The sequence below is a fragment of the Eptatretus burgeri genome, chromosome 6 (genome assembly GCF_056783735.1).
Source record: "Eptatretus burgeri isolate ZD-2024b chromosome 6, Ebu_testis_v1, whole genome shotgun sequence".
NCBI lineage: Eukaryota > Metazoa > Chordata > Myxini > Myxiniformes > Myxinidae > Eptatretus > Eptatretus burgeri.
The window spans coordinates 100,243,183-100,268,313 of NC_140966.1; the positions used below are offsets into that span (position 1 = coordinate 100,243,183).

Sequence of the window (25,131 nt, forward strand, 5' to 3'; positions counted from 1 at the left end):
GGGGGGCCGGGATAGAGTAGTGGGCACGGGTGCGCCTGCTTGGTGCGGGGGCCCGGGCGCCATTAGCCGCGTGGGCAGTGTTGTGGGCACGGGTGACCCTCGGAAAGGGGCCCGGGAGGCCGGCCTGCCACGTGTGCGTTTCAGGGGAGGTGCCATGGGGGGCACTCCCCGGTGTTAGGGAGCTGGTAGGCTCGGAGGCAGTGTAGTGCCCGGGGGTGCCATAGCGGGAGATTCGGCAGAGGGTCGTGCCTGCCGGAGGGAGCCACGTGTCCCAGCCAGGAGACCGTGTGAGGGCACGGAGAGAAAATTGGGGGGCGAGGCCCGAAATTGTAAGGACACCAACACAGGCGACGGGAATCTGGGTTGTTAGAACCAATAGTTTAAGCGAGAGGCGCTTGTTGAAAGCCCCGGGGTAGTTTAGCAGTTAAATGGTTAGGGTAGATTAGGAGATGTACCCCTCTGCACCATCCATCCCCTCGCTCTCGTTGTGGGCCGCTGGACCCACTTTGGGTTATAGATCGCCGAACTCTGGGGAGGCCATTCTGAGGCTTCGTTGGGCCTCGACACAGGACGTTAGCTCTCCCTTGTTCCCCTCTGGGAAGGGAACGTAGGGGTTGGGAGTAGGCTAGGTGACAGGATCGGTTAGCCGAACAAAGACGATAAAGGGGGTTAGGGGACGATTTATAGTGGGGGAGTAAAAATAAAAACAACAAAAAAATAAGTTGGGGCTAAATTGGGGTTTGACAAATTAAGGGAGTGGGTATGTACAGTGACAGGCAAAGGCGATAGGTTGGGAGGGAGACAGGTAGGTAGGTCCGAGCCCGCCTTCCAAGTGGCCAGCACCACCGCACTCCCTCCACCAACCTCCATTGAACGGCAAAGGCTGGCCAACTTCATCGGCTGGCCGTGTGTTGCTTCAAGGCGGAGGCCGGCCAACTTCATCGGCAGCTGTGTTCTGCAAGGCCTGTGCCGGCCAGTTCATCTGCTGGCTGTTTTTCTTCAAGGCCTGTGCCGGCCAGTTCATCTGTCGGCTGTGTTTGCCTGCAGCGGCCTTCTTCTGCGGGCTGTGTTGCCTGCACCTTTGCCATGCCATGCCCACTGCCCATGTGCACCAGCCCCGTTCAATTTTGCTTTGCCCCCCCTGTTCATTTCCATGTGCGCCAGGATCGTAAAAGCAACAGTTTGCAAGCTGCGAGAACTGCCCTGTTGGCAGCTACAACACGGGCCTGCAGTGGCGGCCCGTGCACCGTGTTTGTGTTCATCCATCCATTCGTTGTGCTCATTGCGTGTGCCACTTGAGCTGGCACGGAGACTGCGTTTGTGCAGCCCAAGCACCGTTGTGGTTCACTGAGTTCAGTTCAAAAGGGAAGGCCTTGGACTGCGTGTGAGCAGCCAGCCACGTTCCCTGTCACCTGCATTGTTTGAGTCAGAGACTGCATGTGGGCAGCCTGGCTCCCTGCTAACTGCTTTTCTTTTGCAGAGTTCAATGATCCTGGGCCATGGTTTAGTGTAAAATTTGTAAGTTAAGGTTAAGATGTACTGTAAATATGAGTGCGCCCCCGGCATGTCTGTCTAGCGCCGGCAATTTTATTTAAGTCGTCCGTGTGAGTGAGTTTGTTTAGATAGTTACGCAGCCCTCAGGTTATTTATTTTGGGGACACGAATACCATGAATGTCGCACTCAGGGATCCGTAGGTAAAATGTACTAGGGGAAAACTACACATGATGGCACACGAAAATTTGACGACTCGGGACGAGTCTGTAAAAAGGGAAGGGGGTAGTGTTGTGGTTACCAGATTCGCAAACCACCATTCAGGTCCCTTAGGTGAGGTATCTCGGTAAGTGCATGTGTAGTTAGGCCCAAACCCGTTGTCTAGTGGGAATACATGTCATTTATACGTGCTGCGACTCTTCAGGATAGCCGTTTTTCTTTTACTATCTTTATTTTGGACCAATCGCCACCATCACAACCACAACAACAACCACCAACCACAACGCCGCTTCACCACAACCGCCATGACCTTTACCGTCACAACTCGCCACCATCGCATCACCGTCATCTCGCGCCACTCATGGGCACCGATGCTGGACTCGTGTAGGGCGCACGTTGAACAGCGTGTACAAAATCACGGATTTTCTGCTTCAAAAACGGATCCAAAACGACACACGCCCACTTTTTGCCGTCCAATCGGTGAGCGAGGGGCGAATTGGCCCCGCCCCCAGGGCGATCGATATATGCAAATTTGTGGATCAAAAGCCTTCACGCCCACTTTTTCTCGGGCCAATGGGGAGCGAGTTGAAAGGTCAAAGGGAGGGGGTCAAAGGCGAAGTTACGGGGGGATAAAAGGACGGTGTTCGTCAGTCAAAGGAGTAGTAAAGGTCGGAACGAGGCGAAGGAGTCGGAACAGAGAGTCAAGACTTCGCGGGCGGTGGAGCTGCTCGTCGTGTGCGTTGAAGTCGGAACGGAGGGGACGAGCTGTGGAGAGGCGGCGAGGGCGGACGAGGGGGTGCTCGCGTCGTGCAGGGAGCTGCACCCCTGGGAGGCCGGCAGCGCGACCTGGCCGAGGTGGAGACGCTCGTCGCGCACATAATAAAGATCCTCTATACCCCGAGTATCAGCAACCCCCTCCTGTTTCCCCCCGCGCTGAGATAGTGCGACCAAGGGGGCCCCGTTCCCACCCCCTGCCAGGCACTGTCCACGAGGCCCGCGGGTTGCGGGGCCATCGCCGCTCCGCGTCTCATCACCAGACGGGTAGGCCCGACCCGGTCTCGGCCCCAGGCCTACCTCATTCTTGGGGGATTTCTTTTCCTTGGTTTTGGGTATGTGTTGTCGGCGCCGTCTGTGAAGTAGAATTGTATAAGTGTTGCCGTGTGCTCGGTAGTCGGTATTAGCTCTGCACTGTGTTTTCACTTTTATGTTTGCTTTTTGTGTAAATGGAATTGTGTTTTCTTTTTTTTTGTGTGCATTTGGTGGAATTGTATTTGTGTGCTTCCCGTGTGCCGAGAATAAATGTGCTTTATTGTTGAACTGTTCTCCCGCTTCGCTTCGTCTTTTTCCTCCATTGAATCCCCATCTTGCTTCACGTAAAGGGTTGGTAGTGGGCTGAATACGCCCGATAATTAATCGAACCGTCGAGGTCGACGATAACACCGCTCGGTTATTCTGATAGTACGGAACGGGTCGCTTAAGTGGCCCGTGTCCGAAGTCGACCTGCGGCGAGGTGCGATCGCCCGGTCTACCCTCCGCGTGGGTACTTAGGTAGTTCGAATTTGGCGAGCAACCCTATCCCACGCGGGGGCTGATTGGCTCGATCGCGGTGAGACCGAAAGGTCCACCCGTGACTGGTTCCCGGCGTTAGTCCGAGAGGGTCACGACTGGATTGTCCGTCCGGTGGGCGACGTGCCGCGATTCGAGTTACGTGGCCGTCAGCACGCCGGCGGGCGCGAAAACCGCAACAATAATATATATATGTGTATATATATATATATGTATATGTATATATATATATATATATATATATATATATATATATATATATATATATATATATATATACAGCGGAAAATCGATATCACGCTCACTGGTGGGGTCCAAAGCGACGAGGGCGTTATAAATGATACAGCGCTATACTGATGCAGTGAAAAATATTTTATTTTACATACAAACCAGAACCAAAACACGTGGACATGTACGTCTGCAATCTTGGATTGTTGGGGTTGATGACAGAGCGGTCAAGTTATTTTCTTTTCTTTTTTTTTAAACAAGAAATAAACACAGGAATTGAATGCATATGGAATATATTTTATTTTTTATGTACAATCGAACATTACTTACAAAATAAAAAATACAAAATGTACATTATCACATAAATCGGTAAAATATTTTACGCTTCCTTAATCACAAAACGGATATGGAATTTATATCTTGAAGAATTCGGAATTTATTTCTTGAAGAAATCGGTGATCTTGGTTGGTTTCATGGATGCTCTTGAGAGTCTTTGGGTGTCATCCAGAAGGATTTTAAACTGGTGTATCTTCAAACGAAGATTGGGGCATTCCTGTTCATCCAAGGACTCCAACCAACAAAGACCATAAAGGAAAGACTGTTCAGCTTTGGAGTGGAGAGGCTGGGGGAGAGGTTCAACTGGTGCCTCTTCTTCTTCCGACGCCTCTCGGGGTTCCTCTTCCTCTCCAGTTGACAGCTGTTCTTCTCTGAGCAGTTCTTCAGCCAGATCTCTTTCTTCTTGATCAACCCAGGCCTGGAGAGCATCAAGAGCTGATGTGCCAGGGGCGAGGTTGAGGGCCGTGATGGCAGACCTGCCCACCTCCTCCTTGGGTCTTGTTGTACAGACCAGTTTCATCTGCATTGAAAACCTGGTCTTCTGTGAAGTTGCTGCCTTCGATTAGTTTTTTGAAGACAGAGAGGTAGTTCTTGGCAGATTCAAGGTCTGCAGACTTGGCCTCTCCATGTTGTTGGTTCATGTGGACCCCATGTCGATCCTGCCAGCGTTGCAGCCACCCCCTGGTTAAGCTGTAGTCAGCATCTTCACCTCTCTCTTCCTTGTGAAGATCCTTGTTGATCTTCTTCGCCTGATGAAGGAGGATGGTGCGTGAGATGGGTATGTCAAGCTCTCTAGACTTGCAGAACCAATTGAATAGTTCCTGGTCCAACTCCTGATCCCTCCCAAGCTTGACCCTCTTCCTCTTCATCCCTTCATTGGAGTTGACAGTGACGATGAAGCTGTTGATGTTCTCTTCATCCTTCAACCATCCTATTAGAGTTGAAACGTTGATGCCTGTATCCTTGCTGATGGTCGCTTGAGTTTCACCATTCCGTATCCGTTTAATTATGTGTAGCTTCTCCTCTATGGAATAACACTTCCGCTTCAGAATGGCAGCGCTGAACTGAACAGAGCAAACAAAACTAACAAATTTGAAGATTTCTCAGCTGATAGGTGATGGAGATGTCGAAGAACTGGTACAGGAGATGTAATGGGAGCTTAGATTTAAGTTGTTGACAACTCTTCCGAAAGGATTTGGCGGAAGAGCACATGAACATTAGTTAATTTTGCACAGTACAGTACTGTACTTACGTTGGGTACTGTGTTGTATGGTGTTAGAAGGGAACATGAACGTGAGTTACAGGAGATACGGACGCTTTAATGATTTTAATTGAATTGATTTTGTTCATCTCAGCTTCGCCATTTATACGGGAAAGGTGCGAGAAGATGACAGCTCGTGAGTATTTTCACACCACATGTCAACTCAACACAGGGCGATAACAGCTTGAATTTTTTTGGCCAATTTGCGCTATTTTGGACTAACTTTGTCTCTATTTTCTCACTTTTTTGCCTTTAAACATGAAATAGTAGTATTTTTTGGGGTCTAAGGTGTATGAGCGTTATATCAGTCCAAGAGCTATAACGCTTAGCGTTATATCGATTTTCCACTGTATATATGTTTATATATATATATATATATATATATATATATATATATATACACATATACATATATATATATATATATATATATACATACACACTAGGGGCGGACCCAAAGGTGCGTGCCCGAAGGTGAGTGCCCGAAGGTGAGTGCCCGTAGGTGAGTGCTAGTATGTGAGTGCCAGTATGTGCAGCCCTCTCTCGCCCCCTCTCTCTCGCCCCCCTCTCTCGCCCCCTCTCTCAACCTCCCTCTCTCGCCCCCCCCACTCTCATCCCCCTCTCTCGTCCCCCCACTCTCATCCCCCTCTCTCGCCCCCTCTCTCTCCCCCTTGTCTCGCCCTTCCTCTCTCCCCCCTCTCTCAACCTCCCTCTCTCGCCCCCCACTCTCATCCCCCTCTCTCGACCCCCCACTCTCATCCCCCTCTCTCGCCCCGCTCTCTCTCCCCCTTGTCTCGCCCTTCCTCTCTCCCCCCTCCTCTCTCGCCCCCACTCTCATCCTCCCCTCTCCCGTCCCCCTCTCTCGCAGATATTGGTCGACAGATAAATGGCCGTAACTTGGGAACCGCTCGTCCGATTAATATCAAACCTCGAAAAGGCACATCCGCTGGTCCCCAGCAATATTCCTGGCAAGTTTCAATCAGATCGGACCGTCAATCATGCAAAAAAAACAAACAAACAAAAAAAAACATTAATTGTGACGTCATTCGTGATGTCATAGCACCGTGTCTTGTCATTGGTTGACAGAAAATGGCAGTAACTTGGGAACTGCTTATCCGATTAATATAAAACCTTGAAAAGCACATCCACGGATTCCCAGCAATATTCCTGGCAAGTTTCAATCAGATCGGACCGTCGATCGTGCAAAAAAAAAAAACCCCAAAAATATTTTTAATAAATAAATATTAATTGTGACGTCATTCGTGACGTCATAGCACCGTGTCTTGTCATTGGTCGACAGATATATGGCCGTAACTTGGGAACCGCTCGTCCGATCGATATCAAACCTCGAAAGAGCACATCCGCGGGTTCCCAGCAATATTCCTGGCAAGTTTCAATCAGATCGGACCGTCGATCGTGCAAAAAAAAAAAAAACCCTAAAAATACTTTTAATAAATAAATATTAATTGTGACGTCATAGCACCGTGTCTTGTCATTGGTCGACAGATATATGGCTGTAACTTGGGAACCGCTCGTCCGATCGATATCAAACCTCGAAAAGGCACATCTGCGGGTCCCCGCCAATATACCTGGCAAGTTTCAATCTGATCGGACCAGTGATCGTCTGGTTATTAAGAATTTGGGAAAGAATTGGCATGATAAGGTGAGACGGTGGAATGACACCTTCAGCTGCCATATATACACCTTTTCAACACTGAAAAGGCAGTAAAATGGCGGTAACTTGGGAACTGCTCGTCCCATCGATATCAAACCTCGAAAAGGCACATCCGGGGGTCCCCGGCAATATTCCTGGCAAGTTTCAATGAGATCGGACCGGCGCTCGTTGAGAAACGGCGGTCGCAGACAGACACAGACAGACAGACAGACAGACAGACAGATACAGAGATTGTTGGAATTATATATATATATATATATATATATATATATATATATATATATATATATATATATTCATATATATGTATGTTCCTGAAATACAGTCAAAACAGCACACGATATCGCAAACATTTTAGGGCCACCTTACTCACCATTGGCCTGCGGTGTGCAATATCAAGTTTCGTTCAAATCGAGCAACAAAAAATAGATAAAAAAAATCAATTCCCCATTCAGTCAAATACTCTTCGGGAGAATTTGATCAATGCAAACAACCTCAGCGGTTTAGTTCGCTGGAGATTTTTTTTTCTTCTTAAAATTATTTTTTTCATCAACCGCTGTCACAATGGGAACCCAATCTGTTCACAAGTCGTCTCGTATTTATTAAATCCATCTCCTTCCCTTCCTCAATCCGCCGTTGTATCCCACCATCAGTTCAATCTTCACCCGTTATTTGGTTGGGAAATAAAACTCCGTTAATCAGAGCGAAGAGCCTCGTGTGTTTTAGCAATATCCACGTGCTCAAGGCTGCAATTAAATCAATGTGTCCAAGGGAGAAACAGCCAGTTTTGGTTGATCCGTCCAAGGTCGGTCTTAATCTGTGTGAACACGACAATATGATCAGAAAACAAATTGAGGAATGACTACATGAAAACTAGATGGTATTCACAGTACACTTACCATGCACAGTCTGGAGAAGGACTTATACAAGCCAACTCTTCTGTTTTTTTTAATGTCTTTTTTTCTTTTATCCAATATGGTGCCAGACCAGTGACCGATGTCACTTTTGTCAAACTATATTTCCCATGGGTAGTTGATCAATTCGTTAAAGTTTTACATTGATTGGTTAGCAGTTTCAACAATTGCAGAGAAATTTTTGTCGTACTGACAGGATCAAGCGTTGCACTTGTCGAATTATGATGTCATAATGAAGGCACCGATGACATCATTAACACATATTATTCCTCATGGGGAGTCGTAGACAATGAGCCGTGTTTCAATTTTTTTCCATGGAGCGGTTTCAGAGATATGGAGGTGCAATTTTTTGGGGTTTTTCCAAGATGGCACCTGTACTAATTATCATTATAAATTCCTACAGGAGGAGGTGCACCTATTGTCAAAATTTCATGTCAATCGGACCAACAGTTACAGAGAAGTTGTTTTTTCATACTGACCTGATCAAGCATTGCACGTCAAATTATGACGTCATAATGAAGGAACCAATGACATCATGAACATATCTTATTCCGCATGGGGAGTACTTGACACTCAGCCATGTTTCAATTTTTCCCATGGAGCGGTTTCGGAGATTTCGAGGTACAAAGTTTTTCGTTTTTTTAATCAATATGGCACCTGTACTGCGTGACTCATGATGTCATAATTATCATGATAAATTCCTTCAGGAGGAGGGAGGCACACCTATTGTCAAAATTTCATGTCAATTGGACCAACAGTTGCAAATAAATATTTTATTTATTACTTATTGAATCAAGCGTTGTGTTTGTCGAATTATGACATCATTTTGAAGAAAGTGACGACATCATCATTATCACATCTTATTCGCCATGGGGAGAACTTGACAATGAGCCATGTGTAATTTATTTTGCATGGAGTGGTTTTGGAGATGGAGGGACAAAGTTTTTCAGTTTTTACAAGATGGCACCTGTACCAATTATCATTATAAATTCCTACAGGAAGAGGCGCACCTATTGTCAAAATTTCATGTCAATCGGACCAACAGTTGCAAATAAATATTTTATTTGTAACTTATGGAATCAAGCGTTGTGTTTGTCGAATTATGACGTCATATTGAAGAAAGTGATGACATCATCATTAACACATCTTATTCGCCATGGGGAGAACTTGACAATGAGCCATGTGTAAATGTTTTTGCATGGAGTGGTTTTGGAGATGGAGGTGCAAAGTTTTTCAGTTTTTGCAAGATGGCACCTGTACCACGTGACCTATGACGTCATAAATATAAATAAAATATTCTGCAGGAGTCGCCGCACCAATTTGGAAAATTTCGTGTCAATCAGACTAACAGATCCTGCGAAAATGAAATGTAAAAATGCAGACACGTACGTACGCACGTGTGTCCGGCACACGGACGCAACCGATCGCTTAAACCCGCCTTTCGCTTCGTGAGCGCTGAGTAATAAACAAGGTTAGTTAAACCACAATGCATTCTTTAGCTAAAATTAGAATGTTGAGGTTAGAATACTACCTCTTCTCCAATTCATCACAATGACAAAAGGGATCTGCAAATCAAGTGAAACAGTATTCATGGAGGCATTACCTTTTCATTGATGTATTTGCTCCTGAAAACATTTGTTACATCTTTTTCAACTTCTTCGCATGCCTCATCACAGTGGGTAAGAATGGTAACTTGTGGAATGTCTGTAAGACAAAGATAACAACTGTTACTTTCATGTCATTATAAGAACACTGCATCTGCTTGTGTTGTGTGCAGAGACGGAAGGTTGTGTGTGTGTGTGTGTGTGTGTGTGTGTGGATTATGTTGTGTGTGGATTATGTTGTGTGTGGATTATGTTGTGTGTGGATTATGTTGTGTGTGGATTATGTTGTGTGTGGATTATGTTGTGTGTGGATTATGTTATGTGTGGTATTGAAGGTAATTTCCACATTTCTTGTGTGGAATGTGGGGGGGGGGGGTGCGGTGGGGTGGGGTGCAGCACAAAGTTCCAGGGTGGCATTATTGGCTCATGACTTGTCGTGAGCTACTCACCGCTGATGCATGCCCTCTGCTGGTTCGGGCAGGAATTTGGAATTTGTTCAAGATAACGTTGTTAGCTCACCTACTCTTGGTGAAGGATACCGTCGGATCATTAATCCATTCATCGGGACCATACTCTGTGCAGAGCATTGGTGCTGCCAAAGCAGTCTCCATGTCTGTTGGACACAATCCTGGACGGGTCGTCACTCCGACACAGGATACCAGCGAGCTGGCACTCATTTTGCCGACAGAAGGATGACAGGCAGAGTCAACCCCACCTGGTATTAATTCAACAAATGAGGGGGATTTGAACTCAGGATCCGAGGATCCCAAGCCCACCACCCGACACGTTAAGCAAACACCAGGCATGGGATCATTAATGTCCACAACCAATGCTGGCAGATGTGATGCCAGTTTAACATCCATCCAAGAAATGGCACACATTGATAAATTACCCTGCCTGTGAAACACTGGAATGATGGGATAACACCGGGATTTCAGCTGGATCAGGATTTGAACCCAGGCTCGACAGCTTAGAGGAGAGTGTGCATTGCACGAGGCCATCCTGAAAGCCCCCATGTTAATATGATTATCATTTAGGTGATAAGAACAAGATGATTATACTTCGGTTAAGGTCTGGATGCAGATCCGGCCGATCAGTGGGATACAAAACATAAACTCTAAGGTCTGGTGGAGGTGTGTGTTCTACCAAATGCCGTTCCAGTTAAAACTGTTTTCATTCTTGGTATCCCCTTGACCAAGTTGTTTTTGCAGATCTGTAGCCTCTGTTGTTGCTTCTCTGTCAGTACCACTGTCTCCATGATGAAAAAGTAGACTGGCAAAACACAAGACCCCAGAACCTTCCCCCTCAATTTCTTTCATATTTTCCTGTCCACCACAAGTCGCTCCACTTTCCTCCATGCCCATGCACCCACCTGTATTATCCTCCGCAATTCTGCCCCCAAACTGCCATCCTTGGTCACCGTTCCGCCAACATACTCAAACCTGCTTTATTGCCAGATCTTATTCCCTTCCAAAATGATAATCTGTTATTTTCTCTGATGTCCAACCCAAAATTACAGATGTCTTATCAAGGTCCACAAACCTCAATTCCATTTCCCTCTTGCATCTCCACGTCTTCTCCACCAACTATCTCAGCAGAAACATCCCATCCATTGCCCTCTTCCGCTTTTAAACAACTGTTGTTCTTCGCCTATCTCCTGTTCCACCCATTTCGTTATCCTCACATCCAGAATCCTCCCTTGTGGTTAGCCGTGAAAGAGTTACATGCAAACACACAAACAATTGAAAATATTGAAAAGATTTCAACGTTTTCAATGCACAACCAACACCAGAACCCCCACGTGGTTTTTTTTTTTCCCCAAGCAGCGCTGGCTACCCCAACCAATCTGGGTCACCCGATCAAGATTTGGTTATTTGGATTTCAGGAAACCAACAAGAAGATTGATGGTTAAAGATGAAGCAAAAAGTAACCCAAGAGTGCACCACAGCAATGAAAGACCAAATATCCAAATTTCCTGGTTTGATGTCTGCTTCTTGATTTTCAGACATTAAAACACAAGTACATGGAGGATTGCCTTGTTGAGGGTGGGGGACGGGGAGATTGTGACCATGACCAAAACCTTGGTACCTCGTTGAGATGAGCCCAGCCGTTTTTGTTTTTTTCCGATGCTCGTCTCCCATTTTTCCTGCCCCTGATGTTAACTTAAACTGGGAAATCTACAGAATCCTGCTCTCTCTCATGCACAGATTAATCCCATCTCATTGTCAATTATCCTTCCCTTCTTCCCACCCATGATACACTGAATATTGTGATGAGGTAGTTGCTCTGCACCAACTTGCTTTCTCTTCCCGGAAGGGAATTCCAACCGAAGGCAATCACAGTGCATTCCAAAAAGTCCGCAACAAGTGTGTGTCCACTCTCAGGAGAACCAGAAAACAACATCTGTCCAACATCAACATTTAACTTTCAAACATGTTAACCTCCTCTAAAACCTGGTGGCACCTTGTTTATTCTGTCTCTGGTGTATCCTTCCTTCCCACACTTTCCCCCTCTTCAAACGGAACCACAGCTGACTGCTTATGATAAGGAAAATGCCTCAATTCTGTGTTTGCTTGCATAATCTGTGTCCGCAAGACCTTCACTTTTGGTACCCACCCTTTCCTGTCGTACCCAAACTGCTCCTGGACTTTGTGAATTTTGCACCTGAGAAGGTTCTTTGAATCCTTGACTCTTACTCCGCCACTGGCCTGAACAGCATCAGCCCACATGTCCTAAAAATCTGCTCTGCTGCGCTTGCACATTCCCTCTCAACCATTTTCACCCTGTCATTTGTGCTCGGTCATCTTCCATATACGTGGAAATCCGACAACATCACTGCACCACATAAAAAAGAAGGTGCAAAAAAAAAGAAAAAAAAAAAAGGAAAAACCATCAGCAACGTCATGGAATCCATCATTAGAGTTGATGTACAAACTTTCCTTTTTTCCAACCACCTCATCTCAGATCACCAATTTGGTTTCAGACCAGGTCACTCCACCTTGGACATGCTGCTTATACTCAACCAACAATAAATGGAGGCCCTCAATATCAGACATGAGATCAGAGCTGTCTCTCTTAACATATCTTGTGCTTTTGATACAGTATGGAATCCTACCTTGCTCTCTAAACTGTCTGCCTTTGGCATCCAAGGCCAATTCCACACATGGCTTACTGACATTCTCTACTCTCGTAGGCAAGGTCTGGAGTGCCACAAGGCAGTGTTCTGGGCCCAGTCCTTTTCCTAATCTTTATCAATGATCCCTCTTAACTCTCTGGAATATCCCCCTTTATCTATTTTTGACTCCTCCACCCTCTGCTGTGACATCCATCATCCTTCAGATCGACAGGCAACAGCCTCTCCCCTCTTTTCAGATCTTCACAAAATTGAAAGCTGATCAAACTCTTAGAATCAAACTCTAACCCTAACAGCTTGGTTTCAATTCAGATAAATCCCTGACTCTCAATCTCTCTCTCCAAAAGGACCATATTGATGAGGGATGTCATGGCAGAGATTGGAGGAGTCAGAAAATACATGAAGAGGACATTCCAGAGAGTCAGAGGGATCATTGATGAAGATTAAGAAAAGGATTGGGCCCAGAACACTGCCTTGGCACACTTCAGCAAAACCATCCAATCTGCTTAATAAACGACAAGAAAGGGTACCTGGCGAAAAATTAACTTTCACCCTTCAAAAATCGTGTGAATAAATGATTGAAATATCAGCTGTTTTTTCATATCCTTTTCTCACCTGTGTTGCAAGTGGAATGAAAGGTGGTGTATAATCAGAAATACTGTTTGATTGGGCAATTTGTCACTGTAATATGAATAAAATAGAAATGTTGAAAAAAATGATTGAATATTGCAAGTGCTTTCTGAATCTAATAAATATGATAAACGGGAATGAATGAGACTCACCGTTATTATGAGTGAAGAAGAAGATGAAGGAGGAAGAGTTTTGGTTTGAATGTAAATTGAAACCGGCTTATCCCTCCTCACCTTACTCAACGACAGTGCCTTCAGAAAGTATTCAAACCCCTCGAGTTTTGTCACATTTTGTTGTGTTACAGCTTGAATTTAAAATGGATGAAATTTCAATTTTTATCACCGATCGACACAAAATACCCAATCATGACAAAGTGAAAACATGTTTTTACAATTTTTGACAAATCGATTCAAAATGGAAACCTAAAATGTTTTGCATCAATAAGTATTCAACCCCTTTGCAATCACACTCCAAATTGAGCTCAGGTGCATCCAATTTCCTTTGATCATCCTTGAAATTTCTCAACAACTTGATCGGAGTCCACCTGTGGTCAATTGAATTGATTGGACATGATTTAGAAAGAAGCACACGTTTCCATACAAGGTCCCACATTTTACATTGCATGTCAGAGCAGAAACTCGATCATGAAGTCCAAGGAGCTGTCTGGAGAACTCTGAGATAGAATTGTGAGGAGGCATAGATCTGGGAAAGGGTTAAAACAATTTCTCGATTGTTGAAAGTTCCCAAGAGGACAGTGAGCTCCATCATTAGGAAATGGAAAAAATATGGAACAACGCAGACTTCATAGAGCTGGCCGTCCGACCAAACCGAGCAACTGGGCAAGAAGGACCTTTATCAGGGAGGTTACCAAGAACCAAAGGACCACTCTCACAGAACTACAGAGTTCCTTGGCTGAGATGGGAGACCCTGCCGGAAGGACAACAATATCTGCAGCACTTCACAAATCTCGGCTTCATGGGATGGGAGAGTGGCCAGAGGGAAGCCACTCCTGAGAAAAAGGCAGATGACAGCATGCCTGGAGTTTGCAAGAAGGCACTCAAAAGACCTGAGAACATGAGGCAAAAGATTCTGTGGTCTGATGAGATGAAAAATGAACTATTTGGCCTTAATGTAAAGTGCTACTTCTGGCGGAAACAGAGCACAGCTCATCACCCATCGAACACCTGACCCTGAAGCATGTTGGTGTCAGCATCATGCTATGGGGCTGCTTTTCAATGGTTGGGACTGGGAGACTTGCAAGGACAGAGGGAACAATGAATGGAGCCAAATACAGGCCAATCTTTGAGGAGAACCTGCTTCAGAGTGCAAACGACCTTCGACAGTGGTGAAGATTTATGTTTCAACAGGACAATGACACCAAGCATACAGGCAAAGCAACACTGGAATGGCTTCAGAACAAGAACATGAAAGTCCTTGAGTGGCCCAGCCAAAGCCCAGGCTTAAATCCCATTGAAAATGTGTGGAAAGAATCCCATTGAGATGGCGGTTCACCGACTCCTCATCCAATTTGACAGAGCTTGAGCAAATCTTCAAGGAAGAATGGGAGACTCCCCAAATCCAGATGTGCAAAGCTGATGTAGATATACCCAAGAGTACTCCAAGCTGCAATAGTTGATAAGGGGTTTCTGCAACATATCGACTCAGGGGTTTGAATACTTATTGACACAAGACATTTCAGCTTTTCATTTGTGATCAATTTGTAAAAATTTCTCAAAACATGTTTTCACTTTGTCATTGTGGGTTATTTTGTGTGGATCGGCGAAAAAAAAACAAAAAAAAAAACTTGAATTTAATCCATTGTAAATTCAGGCTGTGACAACAAAATGTGAAAAAAGTCAAGGGGCGTGAATACTTTCTGAAGGCCCTGTATTTCATACTGCAGGGTGCCCCACAGAAAACTAGGAAATTTGAGATTTATTTTGCCGTATTTTACCATATCAATACAGTAACATATAATAAAGTAGGTGTCATTTCCCTGGTCTCTGTTTATGCTCCGACTGAGGCGAGTGATCTCACCGTGAAGGATGCATTCTACGCCACACTCGAGTCTGTGGTTGATCAGTGCCCCAGACGAGATACACTTTTAGTCTTGGGGGATTTCAATGCATCGACTGGAACTGATAGGGATGGTTATGAGGTGTGTGTTGGTCCCCATGGGTCAGGAACTATGAACCAGAATAGCACTAAGTTCCTTGACTTTGCAAGAAGTCATGGACTTAGGGTGGCTGGTTCATGGTTTCAGCGCCCACAAGCTCATCGCCAGACTTGGTATTCCAACGCTGGCGGTGTGGCAAAGGAGATTGACCATGTCCTCATTGACGGTCGTTGGAGGATGATCCAGAACTGCAGGGTCTACCGGAGTGCTCAGTTCCTCAATACTGACCACAGGATAGTTGTAGCAACTCTAAAGCTGCACCTTAAATCCTGGAGAATGGTACCATCCCAGCCTCGGCTGGATGTTGGCAAGCTCAGGGATGAGAGAGTAGCTGAGGAGTTTGCGGACAGGCTGAGTGGACACTTGGGGGGTCGGTGCTTTGGGGGGTCCTGAAGAGTTGTGGAGCACCTTCAAGACCACCGTCCTTGATGTTGCCGGTGGATGTCTTAGAGCTCACCGCAGGGCAAAGAAGAATTTTGTCTCTCAAGGGACACTGGATACCATTGACTGGAGTCGCAGGGCCAGGCTGAATGGCAGAGCTGAGCTGTTCAGGGAGCTGAGGCGTAAAACTGTACGTGCACTGAGGGTGGACAAGGAGGCCTATGTGCGAGGAATCTGTGAGGGGGTAGAGCATCACCTGTGGACAGGTGATTCTCGTCCCGCTTACAGGGGAATTCGCGCATTACGTTCATCCAAGCCCATCCATCGGAGCACTGCAGTTCGAGCAGAGAGTGGTAGGCTCTTGACAGATGAGTCTGAAGTGAAGGCCAGCTGGGCCGGTTACTTTGAGCGGTTGTACCAGGCTGATCCCCCAGCTGTCGAGTTGGACGTCAAGGGTGTTACAATCCATGTTGCTGACCCTCGAATCAACTGTGGTCCACCTTCACATCATCCCAACTGACTGGAAGAGGGGCCTTGTTGTCCCTCTCTGGAAAGGGAAGGGTGATCGCCAAGACTGCAACAACTACCGAGGGGTGACGCTGCTCTCAGTGCCGGGCAAGGTCTTTGCTCGGATAATTCTTGATAGGGTTCGCCACCATCTGCTTGAGCACCAGCGTCCAGAGCAGTCAGGCTTTACATCAAAGAGGTCAACGATTGACCGTATCCTTGCACTTCGTGTCCTCACCGAACGCAGACGAGAGTTTCGGCAGGGGCTGCTTGCAGCCTATGTTGATCTCTGTAAAGCGTTCGATTCAGTGAATCGGGATGTCCTCTGGAGGATTGTTGGTCTTCGTGGGGTGCCACTAAAATTGATCGATCTGATGTCTGAACTCTACTCTGGTACTGAGAGTGCTGTGAAGTGTGGTGGTACCATCTCTGACTTATTTCCAGTTGTTACTGGAGTTCGTCAGGGATGTGTACTTGCCCCCACACTTTTTATCACTTGTATGGACTGGATTTTAGGGAGGATGTCGGAGAGATCAAGTTGCGGTGCATCGTTTGGGAATGTCAAGATCTCGGACCTTGATTTTGCAGATGATGCAGTCATCTTTGTGGAGACTTGAGACATCCTTTTGGGGGCCCTCGAGGTGCTGAATGAGGAGTCGGAGCCGGTGGGATTACGGGTTTCTTGGGTCAAAACTAAGATCCAGGCTTTCGGTGATATCTTGGATGCTGCTGTCCTGTCTGTGTCTGTTTGTGGTGAGGATGTTTAGGTCGTGGAGAGATTCGCTTACCTTGGCAGTGATATTCATGTCTCTGCTGGCTGCGAGTCAGAGGTCAATAGACGTCTGGGTCGGGCCTGGGGAGTCATGGATTTACTGGATCATGGGGTGTGGCGCTGCCGCTACCTGTGCGGCAGGATGAAAGTCCGAGTCTTCAGGTCCTTGGTACTTCCAGTCTTGCTCTATGGGTGCGAGACTTGGACTATGACCAAGGATCTGAGACGGAGACTTAATAAATTTGGTACCAGGTGTCTTCGGAGAATCCTTGGCTATCGCTGATCAGATTTTGCGTCCAACGAGCGGTTGCTGAGAGAGACTTGGATGAGATTTGTTACCTGCATAGTCCGTGAGCGTCAGTTGTGGCTGTATGGACATGTGGCTCGTTTTCCTGATGCTGATCCTGCTCACCAGATTCCCTCAGCGAGGGAGTCTCATGAGTTGAGGAGGCCAGTGGGCTGACCACGTGCCTCATGGTTGCAGCAGGTTGACCATCATCTCAAGGAGATGGGGATGGGCCTGGCAGCTGCCTGGGGGATGGCCAGACGGAGGCCCCTGGAGTACCTGCGGAAAGTGGACGCAGCGACGCGCTGTTCTGGCACATGCTCCCAGACCTGATCTGATAATAAAGTGTATCGCTTTTTTACACGACATCGAAGTTTGCTTTTGTTTTGTTTTAAATTAACTGTACCAAATTTCCTGGTTTTCTGTGGGGCACCCTATATTTGAATCCTTACTCAACTCTTTTATGCTTCTTTGCAGATTGTGCTTGATACATTGTATGAGCAGAGACCCTGCCTATGGACGATCTTGTTCCAGGTGTGCAAAATGTTATTTTGATGCAAGCATTTATTTGGGAAGTGTCTCGGCAACTGACAGCTCTTTATATGCAAAAGGACCCCCCCCCCCCCCCAGGTTACGTGTATGGAGCAAAAACATCCTTCCTGCTTACAATTCAAAACACCTCACTGCACTGGAAAACGTGGGGACAGGAATACTGTGCTGTAAATGGTGGGGACTTGTATTACCCTTCTACACTTCGAGGCGGCGCTACACAATACACAATACACAATACACATTAACATCGAAAATTTGCAACCCCCACCTCACCACCCCCCCCCCCACCACCCCTGCCACCAAGACCACTGGCAAAGATAAACAAAACAAAAAACACCCGTTTACATTAATTGGGATTCTGCTGATCCCCTGTAACCAATCTGGATGTAATTGCCCCAGAAGTGTCGGAGGAATAGCGCAACAAACACCCACCAACAAACACACAAACCTACAAACACCAGTCTTTGAATCAGAGTAAGGATCTCTGAAATGACAATTGTTGCCAAACTCATGCAGGCAGGGAGGGATGGCTGTCCATTGGGATGAATGGATTGACACAGGGATGCTAAGACCAAGCTCCTTTAATCTTTAATATAATTCACAGACCGGTGTTTTTGTGTTTGTTTGTGGTTGAGTTTGTCGTGCTACTCCTACATTTGTAGGCCAATAACATCCAGACTTGCTGCAGAGGATCAGCCTGAATACAGTTAATGTGTCGGGATGTTTTTATATTTGCCGGTGGTCTTAAAGGGTGTGGGAGTTGGGGGGGGGGGGGGACGCAAATTCTCCATGTAAATGTGCATTACAAATCTCCACCATTTACAAGACAGTTTTCCTGTGTCCACGTTTTCCAGTGCAGTCAGGTGTTTTAAATTATATGCAGTAGGTATGTTTTTGCTTCATGGACGTAACCCGGGTTATCTTTTTTTGCATACGAGTCAAAATTTGCTAATGGTTACATTGCCTTCATGGAATTCGGTACGTTATAATTTTGCCTCTTTTTTGGATACCTTTGCCCAGTGTCGAATATTCTATTCCCACTACGTAGTTACATATCATAGGACACGTCCGTAATAAAGTGCGTGGCATCAAAATTCATCGTTTGTCCAATTTTACATATCTTGTTCCGAAAAACGTTGATTCCGATGCACTAGTTTTGTGACGTCCGCGTCAAACGCATTTGCATACCCCTAGTAGCCGTACTTGCATACGTCTATTGGAATATTAATCGCCTTTCCCCCAGAGAATATGTTCAGAATCCTTTGTTCTGCAACACGTTTCGCCGGAAAGATCGACGAATTGCTCGAACGGAGCGGTTTCCTCGGTTCACGTGCGTAATATGTGTCCATCAAAGTTTCACGGGGGAGCATAAATGATGATAAGCTTTACTATTTGGCTGCATTGCAATAAAGATATCAATTATATGTATTACATCATAATTGCAGTATACAGATCTGCATGAATCGCCTCTATTGATGGCCGATCGTGCAAAATAATTGCCGACGAAACTGATTTCTGACGTGAAACTGATTTCGTACGTCTGTCAATTTCTTACGCACGTGAAAGTGGTCTGCAGGTCACGTGAACGAGGTACAACAGAAGTGATGACGCGATAGATGTGTGCCTACTGGCACTACGCAAACAACACGTCATTGTTTTCCGATGAAGAAGCCCGTAATGGCCGTGATATCTCTCCTGCAATGTGAAAAACGGCATTTTCTCCCCTCATATTTCGGTCAAACCTGACGCACGTTAACCCCACTTTTTTTTAGCAAACATTCTATATTTTCTTTGTTTTCCAGTGACTGGAAGTGTTTATAATGAGTGAAACCCAAAAAGGTGATATCAAATGATCCCAGAAGTGACGAATTGAGCGGAATTATTTGAATATGATTTTTCTGACCGGCTGTCACGCTTTTGTAACGTATTCGCGAATTTCAACTCGTATACAGTGCTTTCTGTTGCCGACACACCGCCCAAATAAAGGTATGCATCAGAAGAATGTGTTGCATGCTTGGAACATCGTCCATAGGGCGGGTACTCTCTGAGTATTATGCATGAGGAAGTTGTCACAAACTCCCATGCCTGATCACTCTAAACCACAATCTTTCTTAGGCAAACCACATTTCAAATTTGGCCTCCAGAGCCAGCTGTCGACTGGGCATTTTTAGTTGTGCAAGGTCTTTCCTTGACTAATCTTAACTTTTGACAACCTACAAGGCCTTCATTCGCAGCTGCTCTCCCCTTCAGGCCCTGCCTTATGTCTTGCCCTTCTTAATGTTATGGAATGCAAGGTCCTCATCATCACTGGGTCTCCCACAATGTAGCTGAGTGTCTTGGCCAGTTACTTTCACATTGCAGACAGGTCAGTGTCCCCTCTATATTCTACCAAACCTCCTTTTTTATCTTGCACTCTCTGTCCTCTCTTGGTTCTGTCCCTCCCAGGTTTCCGGAGGGTGCACATGGTTTGTGAGGAACAACGAAAACTCAAAAAATACAAGCTCACTGCTTACTTGCACCAATTTGTTCCTTTCTGATCTCACCTATAGCAAAACTTCCCCAGTCTATTCAGTCCAATTCTTCCCTCCAGGGCTTCAAGACAACGGTTCTTCCACCATCCATACTTATGATGTCCTCTACCCAAATTACCCCATTCCCAAACACCTCCTTTTTCCATTTTATTGTGATTTCTCCCTCTCCCTCAGCTCTTTTTCTTTCTTCATTGTTTGTTGGTTTGGTACTTTTCTGTTTCATCTCCACCTTCCCCTCTCTCTTCTTGCTGTATTTCATTCTGCTTGTGTGCAGCTTGTTCACCACCATGTGTCCTTCTCCCCCTCCCCTTGATTTCCCTCTCACTTCTATTCTGTCAGCATTTCCCACTTGCCATTTTGTTCCCGTACATTCTGCTTTCCCTCTTCCACTAAACTGAATCATGTACATATATTAAAAAACTTTTTTCCTCTTTTGTGGGGGTGTGGGGTTCAGACCCCCAGGACCCCCCTTAAATCCACATATGCACACACGAGTTACAGGACATCACATGCATACCACATAAGGAAAGGAAATGATTCCATCCTTGCAAATCATGAATGAGCCTGATAATGTTTCACCACTAATTACCAACAGCAACACGCTAAATCCTCTGTGATTATCTCTCCTTCCAAACTCTTCAATGGCAAACCATTAATTCAAATGTTTACAATAAAAAAAAATAATAACCCTTAATCGCTCTTGGCTACTTGTAAAGTATCCTTACAACTCAGTCATTACTTATCCAAAATGCCTTAAAGAAATTTTCTATTCTGTATTTTCCATGAGTGTTTTAGTTTGAAAAATAAATTTCCTACTTTTTCTGCTGATGTGTGCACGGACGTTTCTGTATTTGTTCAAAACTTGTTCCGTCAGAAGAGAGAGTTGACGACAGTTGATCACATAAACAACACAATGCACTTGATCTCCCAAGAGTGGATCTTTTCTGTAGCTTGGATCCTTCTCTTGAATGGGACATTTTGGATTGTACTGCAGAAGAAATACAAAACGAAGGAATATAATCAAGTTATGTGTGGGCCGAATATGTCATGTCAATGTAGCTTTCATTCCGAAATGTATGACACATGGAAATGCAACTTCAATGTTACCCAGAAATCATCATTACAGTTACGTGGAAAGGTGGGGGGTGGGGGTCTATCGCTACATTTTTGTAAGAATAGTATGGTGACTGATTCATTGGGGATAGATTTACTCTTGTAAACAGGGATAATGGCAGAGTAAGTCGTCTTCTAAAATGTGACACAGAGGAGGCAGCATATGTAATTTATAGAACTATAGTCATGGAAAGATTGTGTGTGTAAAAACCTCTCATTGGCAAGTGAGGCCAGGTGAGGACTTCCGGCCATATAAAGGCACAACGGGAGTGCTTCACGCTCCAAAAAAACAGATCACGATCTGTCTAGTCGGTACACCACAAGCTATGGTGGGGGTAGTCTCCTGTGGAGCCTGGAATAGGGGAAGACTATTTTTATTGCAGCAGCCCCTTGGGTGGGATGGTTCAGAAGATGGCACATCCTACTCACAGCGGGCAGCCAATGGCAGGACCCGCCACAGGCGAAGGTGGTCCCAGAATGCAGAAGATCCGCCGGGCAGATGCTCGGTCGAAAAATACAGAGTCCCCATAGGGGCTTGGTCTGGACATGCATGAAGACAGAGTCAGAGTGGGACATGTTGGCAAAGAACAGTTTTCTGTTGCACCTGTTGCACCATCACCCTGCACACCACTCATTGTGCCATCAGGAAATCTTTGCCTGCTTACCCCATTGTTTCATAGGACTGTTATTTCATAGGGTTGGGACTGTTATTTATTCATCCTTGCAGATAAGTTTGTGTATCCCCACATCAATCATCGTGTCTGTTGACTTGCATGGTTTGTTCCGTTTTGCACATTTCATCCACATTTCTTCGCGAAAGCCAGCTCATCTTGCATAATAAATGACAGTGTGTGTGTGTGTGTGTGTGTGTGTGTGTGTGTGTGTGTGTGTGTGTGTGTGTGTGTGTGTGTGTGTGTGTGTGTGTGTGTGTGTGTGTGTGTGTGTGTGTACGTCCTCCGTAACTCCAAAACCATGAAACCGAGCAGCCTGAAACTTTGCATGCACACCAAGGGAACTCCAAGAGAGTGTATGAGTGAAAATTAGGTGTTTGGGTTCATTAAAACACCCCTTTTAAAGATAATTAAAAGCCTTATTTAATTGTCCTTTATCAAGCCGTCATCCTTGGTCAGCTCACTCTCGATGGGGGTCTAAAGGCATTCTTGGTTACCTCGCTGGGGACTGAATTTGCCATTTTGTTTGGCCTGCTCAACAATGCCTTGAGTTGGAACACGCCGCAACGGTTTCTTCATGATAAAGCATTCAAAATGTTTTTTGTTTTTACTTTCCTCAGTGAAATCATCGAATGCCTGATCTACATACCTATGAATCGCTGCACAATCACTTTTGTAACTGCTATACTTTTCAAATTAGGAGTTTGGAGCGATTTCACGCATTATATGATGCGATTTTCCACGATCTACTCTCACGGACTAATTCGAGTATATCATTGAAATATAACTTGAGTTTCGTGGATCGGATCACATGGATTAAATAATGCGAAATATGGAGTGACATGAAAGAATGTTGAGAAATCGGCGATGTTAAGTTTTTTGCCATTACTAATCAGCTTGCTATCACTTGCAAAGCCAGCCGTTCCTTATCAACCATTTAACTGGAGCTCTTGCTTGAGTGTTTAAGCCACTTGCCAAGGGCCCTACAGGCTACAGTTGATAGTGGTTCAGTTCGTTTCCCAATCGGGATGTGTAGTCTGCTGTTGCTACAAGATCGAGAGACTTGTGGGTAGAATGGATATTTTATATGAAACGGGCGTGCTTTACAAAGGTTATATATTCTCTTTGTGAGTTTCAAAGCAAAATATATTTCATAACACCCAATTTCTGAGCTGTTTGCTGCACAAACATGTTTTATAAATTACAGAGCTAATTTTTTTCCTTCCATCATATGACGATTGGCAGCACATCTCTTTTAAACGTCTGCAATGCAACATTTTTTTTTAACCTGATGAATCAATCATTGGAAGTATTTTGTTCATTGAAATTCCCACAAAACAAGGGTGAAAGCAACTCAAGGTTTTGGGGTTATATGCAGTACATATTTTAGTCGGTAATCGCACTGACTCAAATCAGCCGATTACTGAAAAATTGCTGATAACAGCCAGGCACGTGTGTGTGTGTGTGTGTGTGTGTATGTATGTATGTATGTATGTATGTATGTATGTATGTATGTATGTATGTATGTATGTATGTATGTATGTATGTATGTATGTATGTATGTATGTATATATTCAGCCTGGTGTTGGCGCAGTGGTAAGGGCAGTGGCTTGGGACCCAAGAGGTCCTGAGTTCAAGCCCCGTTGGGACACTGAATTAATATATGTATGTATGTATATGTATGTATGTATGTATGTATGTATATATATATACATATACATATACATATATATATATATATATATATATATATATATATATATATATATATATATATATATATATATATATATATATATATATATATATATATATATATATAGATATACCAAGTCGAAAACACCAGGGGGTTGACTCAGCCTGCCATCCTTCCGAGGTCGGCGAAATGAGCACCAGTTGTACTGGGCCCGGTGTATGCCCCGGTTAGAATAGGTGTACCATATCCCTGTGTGTCGTAAGAGGCGACCAGGGTTGTGTCAGGAAGGGCATCCGGCGTAAAAACCTATGCCAAATCATTATGCGGACAACAAAACTCATTTCCATACTGGATCGGTCGAGGCCCGGGTTACCAACGACCGCCACCGGTACCGGTGGTCAGCAGGGTACCAGTGGAAATTGTGCTACTGCTGGGCGAAGGAGGAGAAGGAGACGGGGAAGGGTAGAAGTGTGCAGGTGAGAGTTGGAACTCTGAATGTTGGGACGATGACTGGCAAAGGGCGAGAGTTGGCTGATATGATGGAGAGAAGAAAGGTGGACATACTGTGTGTACAAGAGACCAAGTGGATGGGGAGTAAGGCGAGGAGCATTGGAGGTGGTTTCAAACTGTTCTACCATGGTGTGGATGGGAGGAGAAATGGTGTCGGGATAATCCTGAAGGAAGATCATGTCAAGAGGGTATTGGAGGTGAGGAGGGTGTCTGACCGAGTGATGAGTGTGAAGTTGGAAATCGAAGGGGTGATGATGAATGTCATCAGTGCATATGCCCCACATATGGGGTGTGAGATGGAGTATAAAGAAGATTTCTGGAGTGAGTTAGATGAAGTGGTGGAGAGTGTATCCAAGGATGAAAGAGTGGTGATTGGAGCAGATTTCAATGGACATGTTGGGGGAAGGGAATAAAGAGGATGAGGAGGTGATGGGGAGGTACGGTCTCAACAAGAGAAATGTGGAAGGGCAAATGGTGGTAGAGTTTGCAAAAAGAATGGAAATGGCAGTAGTAAACACGTATTTCAAGAAGAAGGAGGAACACAGGGTGACATACAAGAGTGGAGGAAAGTGCACACAGGTGGATTACATCTTAAGTAGGAGATGCAACCTGAAAGAGATTAGTGACTGTAAGGTTGTGGCAGGGGAGAGTGTGGCTCGACAGCATCGATTGGTGGTCTGTAGGATGACTTTAGAGGTGAGGTTGAGGAAGAGAGTGAGGGCTGAACCAAGGACCAGATGGTGGAAGCTGAAGGAGGAAGACTGTTGCGTGAAATTTAGGGAGGAGGTGAGACAGGCGTTGGATGGTGGTAAAGATGGGTGGGATGATTGGGCAACGACAGCAGAAGTTGTGAGGGAGATAGCTAGGAAGGTACTTGG

The 25,131-nt window shown here is 45.3% G+C and overlaps 1 protein-coding gene across 2 annotated transcripts in view; it reads right to left on the reverse strand.

The window, feature by feature from the left end:
• Positions 1-25,131, reverse strand: part of LOC147025455 (interferon-induced protein 44-like) — a 132,224-nt gene that overhangs the window by 19,292 nt on the left and 87,801 nt on the right. For both annotated transcript variants that reach the window (XM_085886448.1, XM_085886450.1), the window contains 2 exons: positions 21,080-21,251; positions 9,295-9,395 (listed from right to left, as the gene is read on the reverse strand). In XM_085886448.1, coding sequence (XP_085742574.1) covers positions 9,295-9,395; positions 21,080-21,251 — 273 coding nt within the window. The remainder of the gene's footprint in view (positions 1-9,294; positions 9,396-21,079; positions 21,252-25,131) is intronic.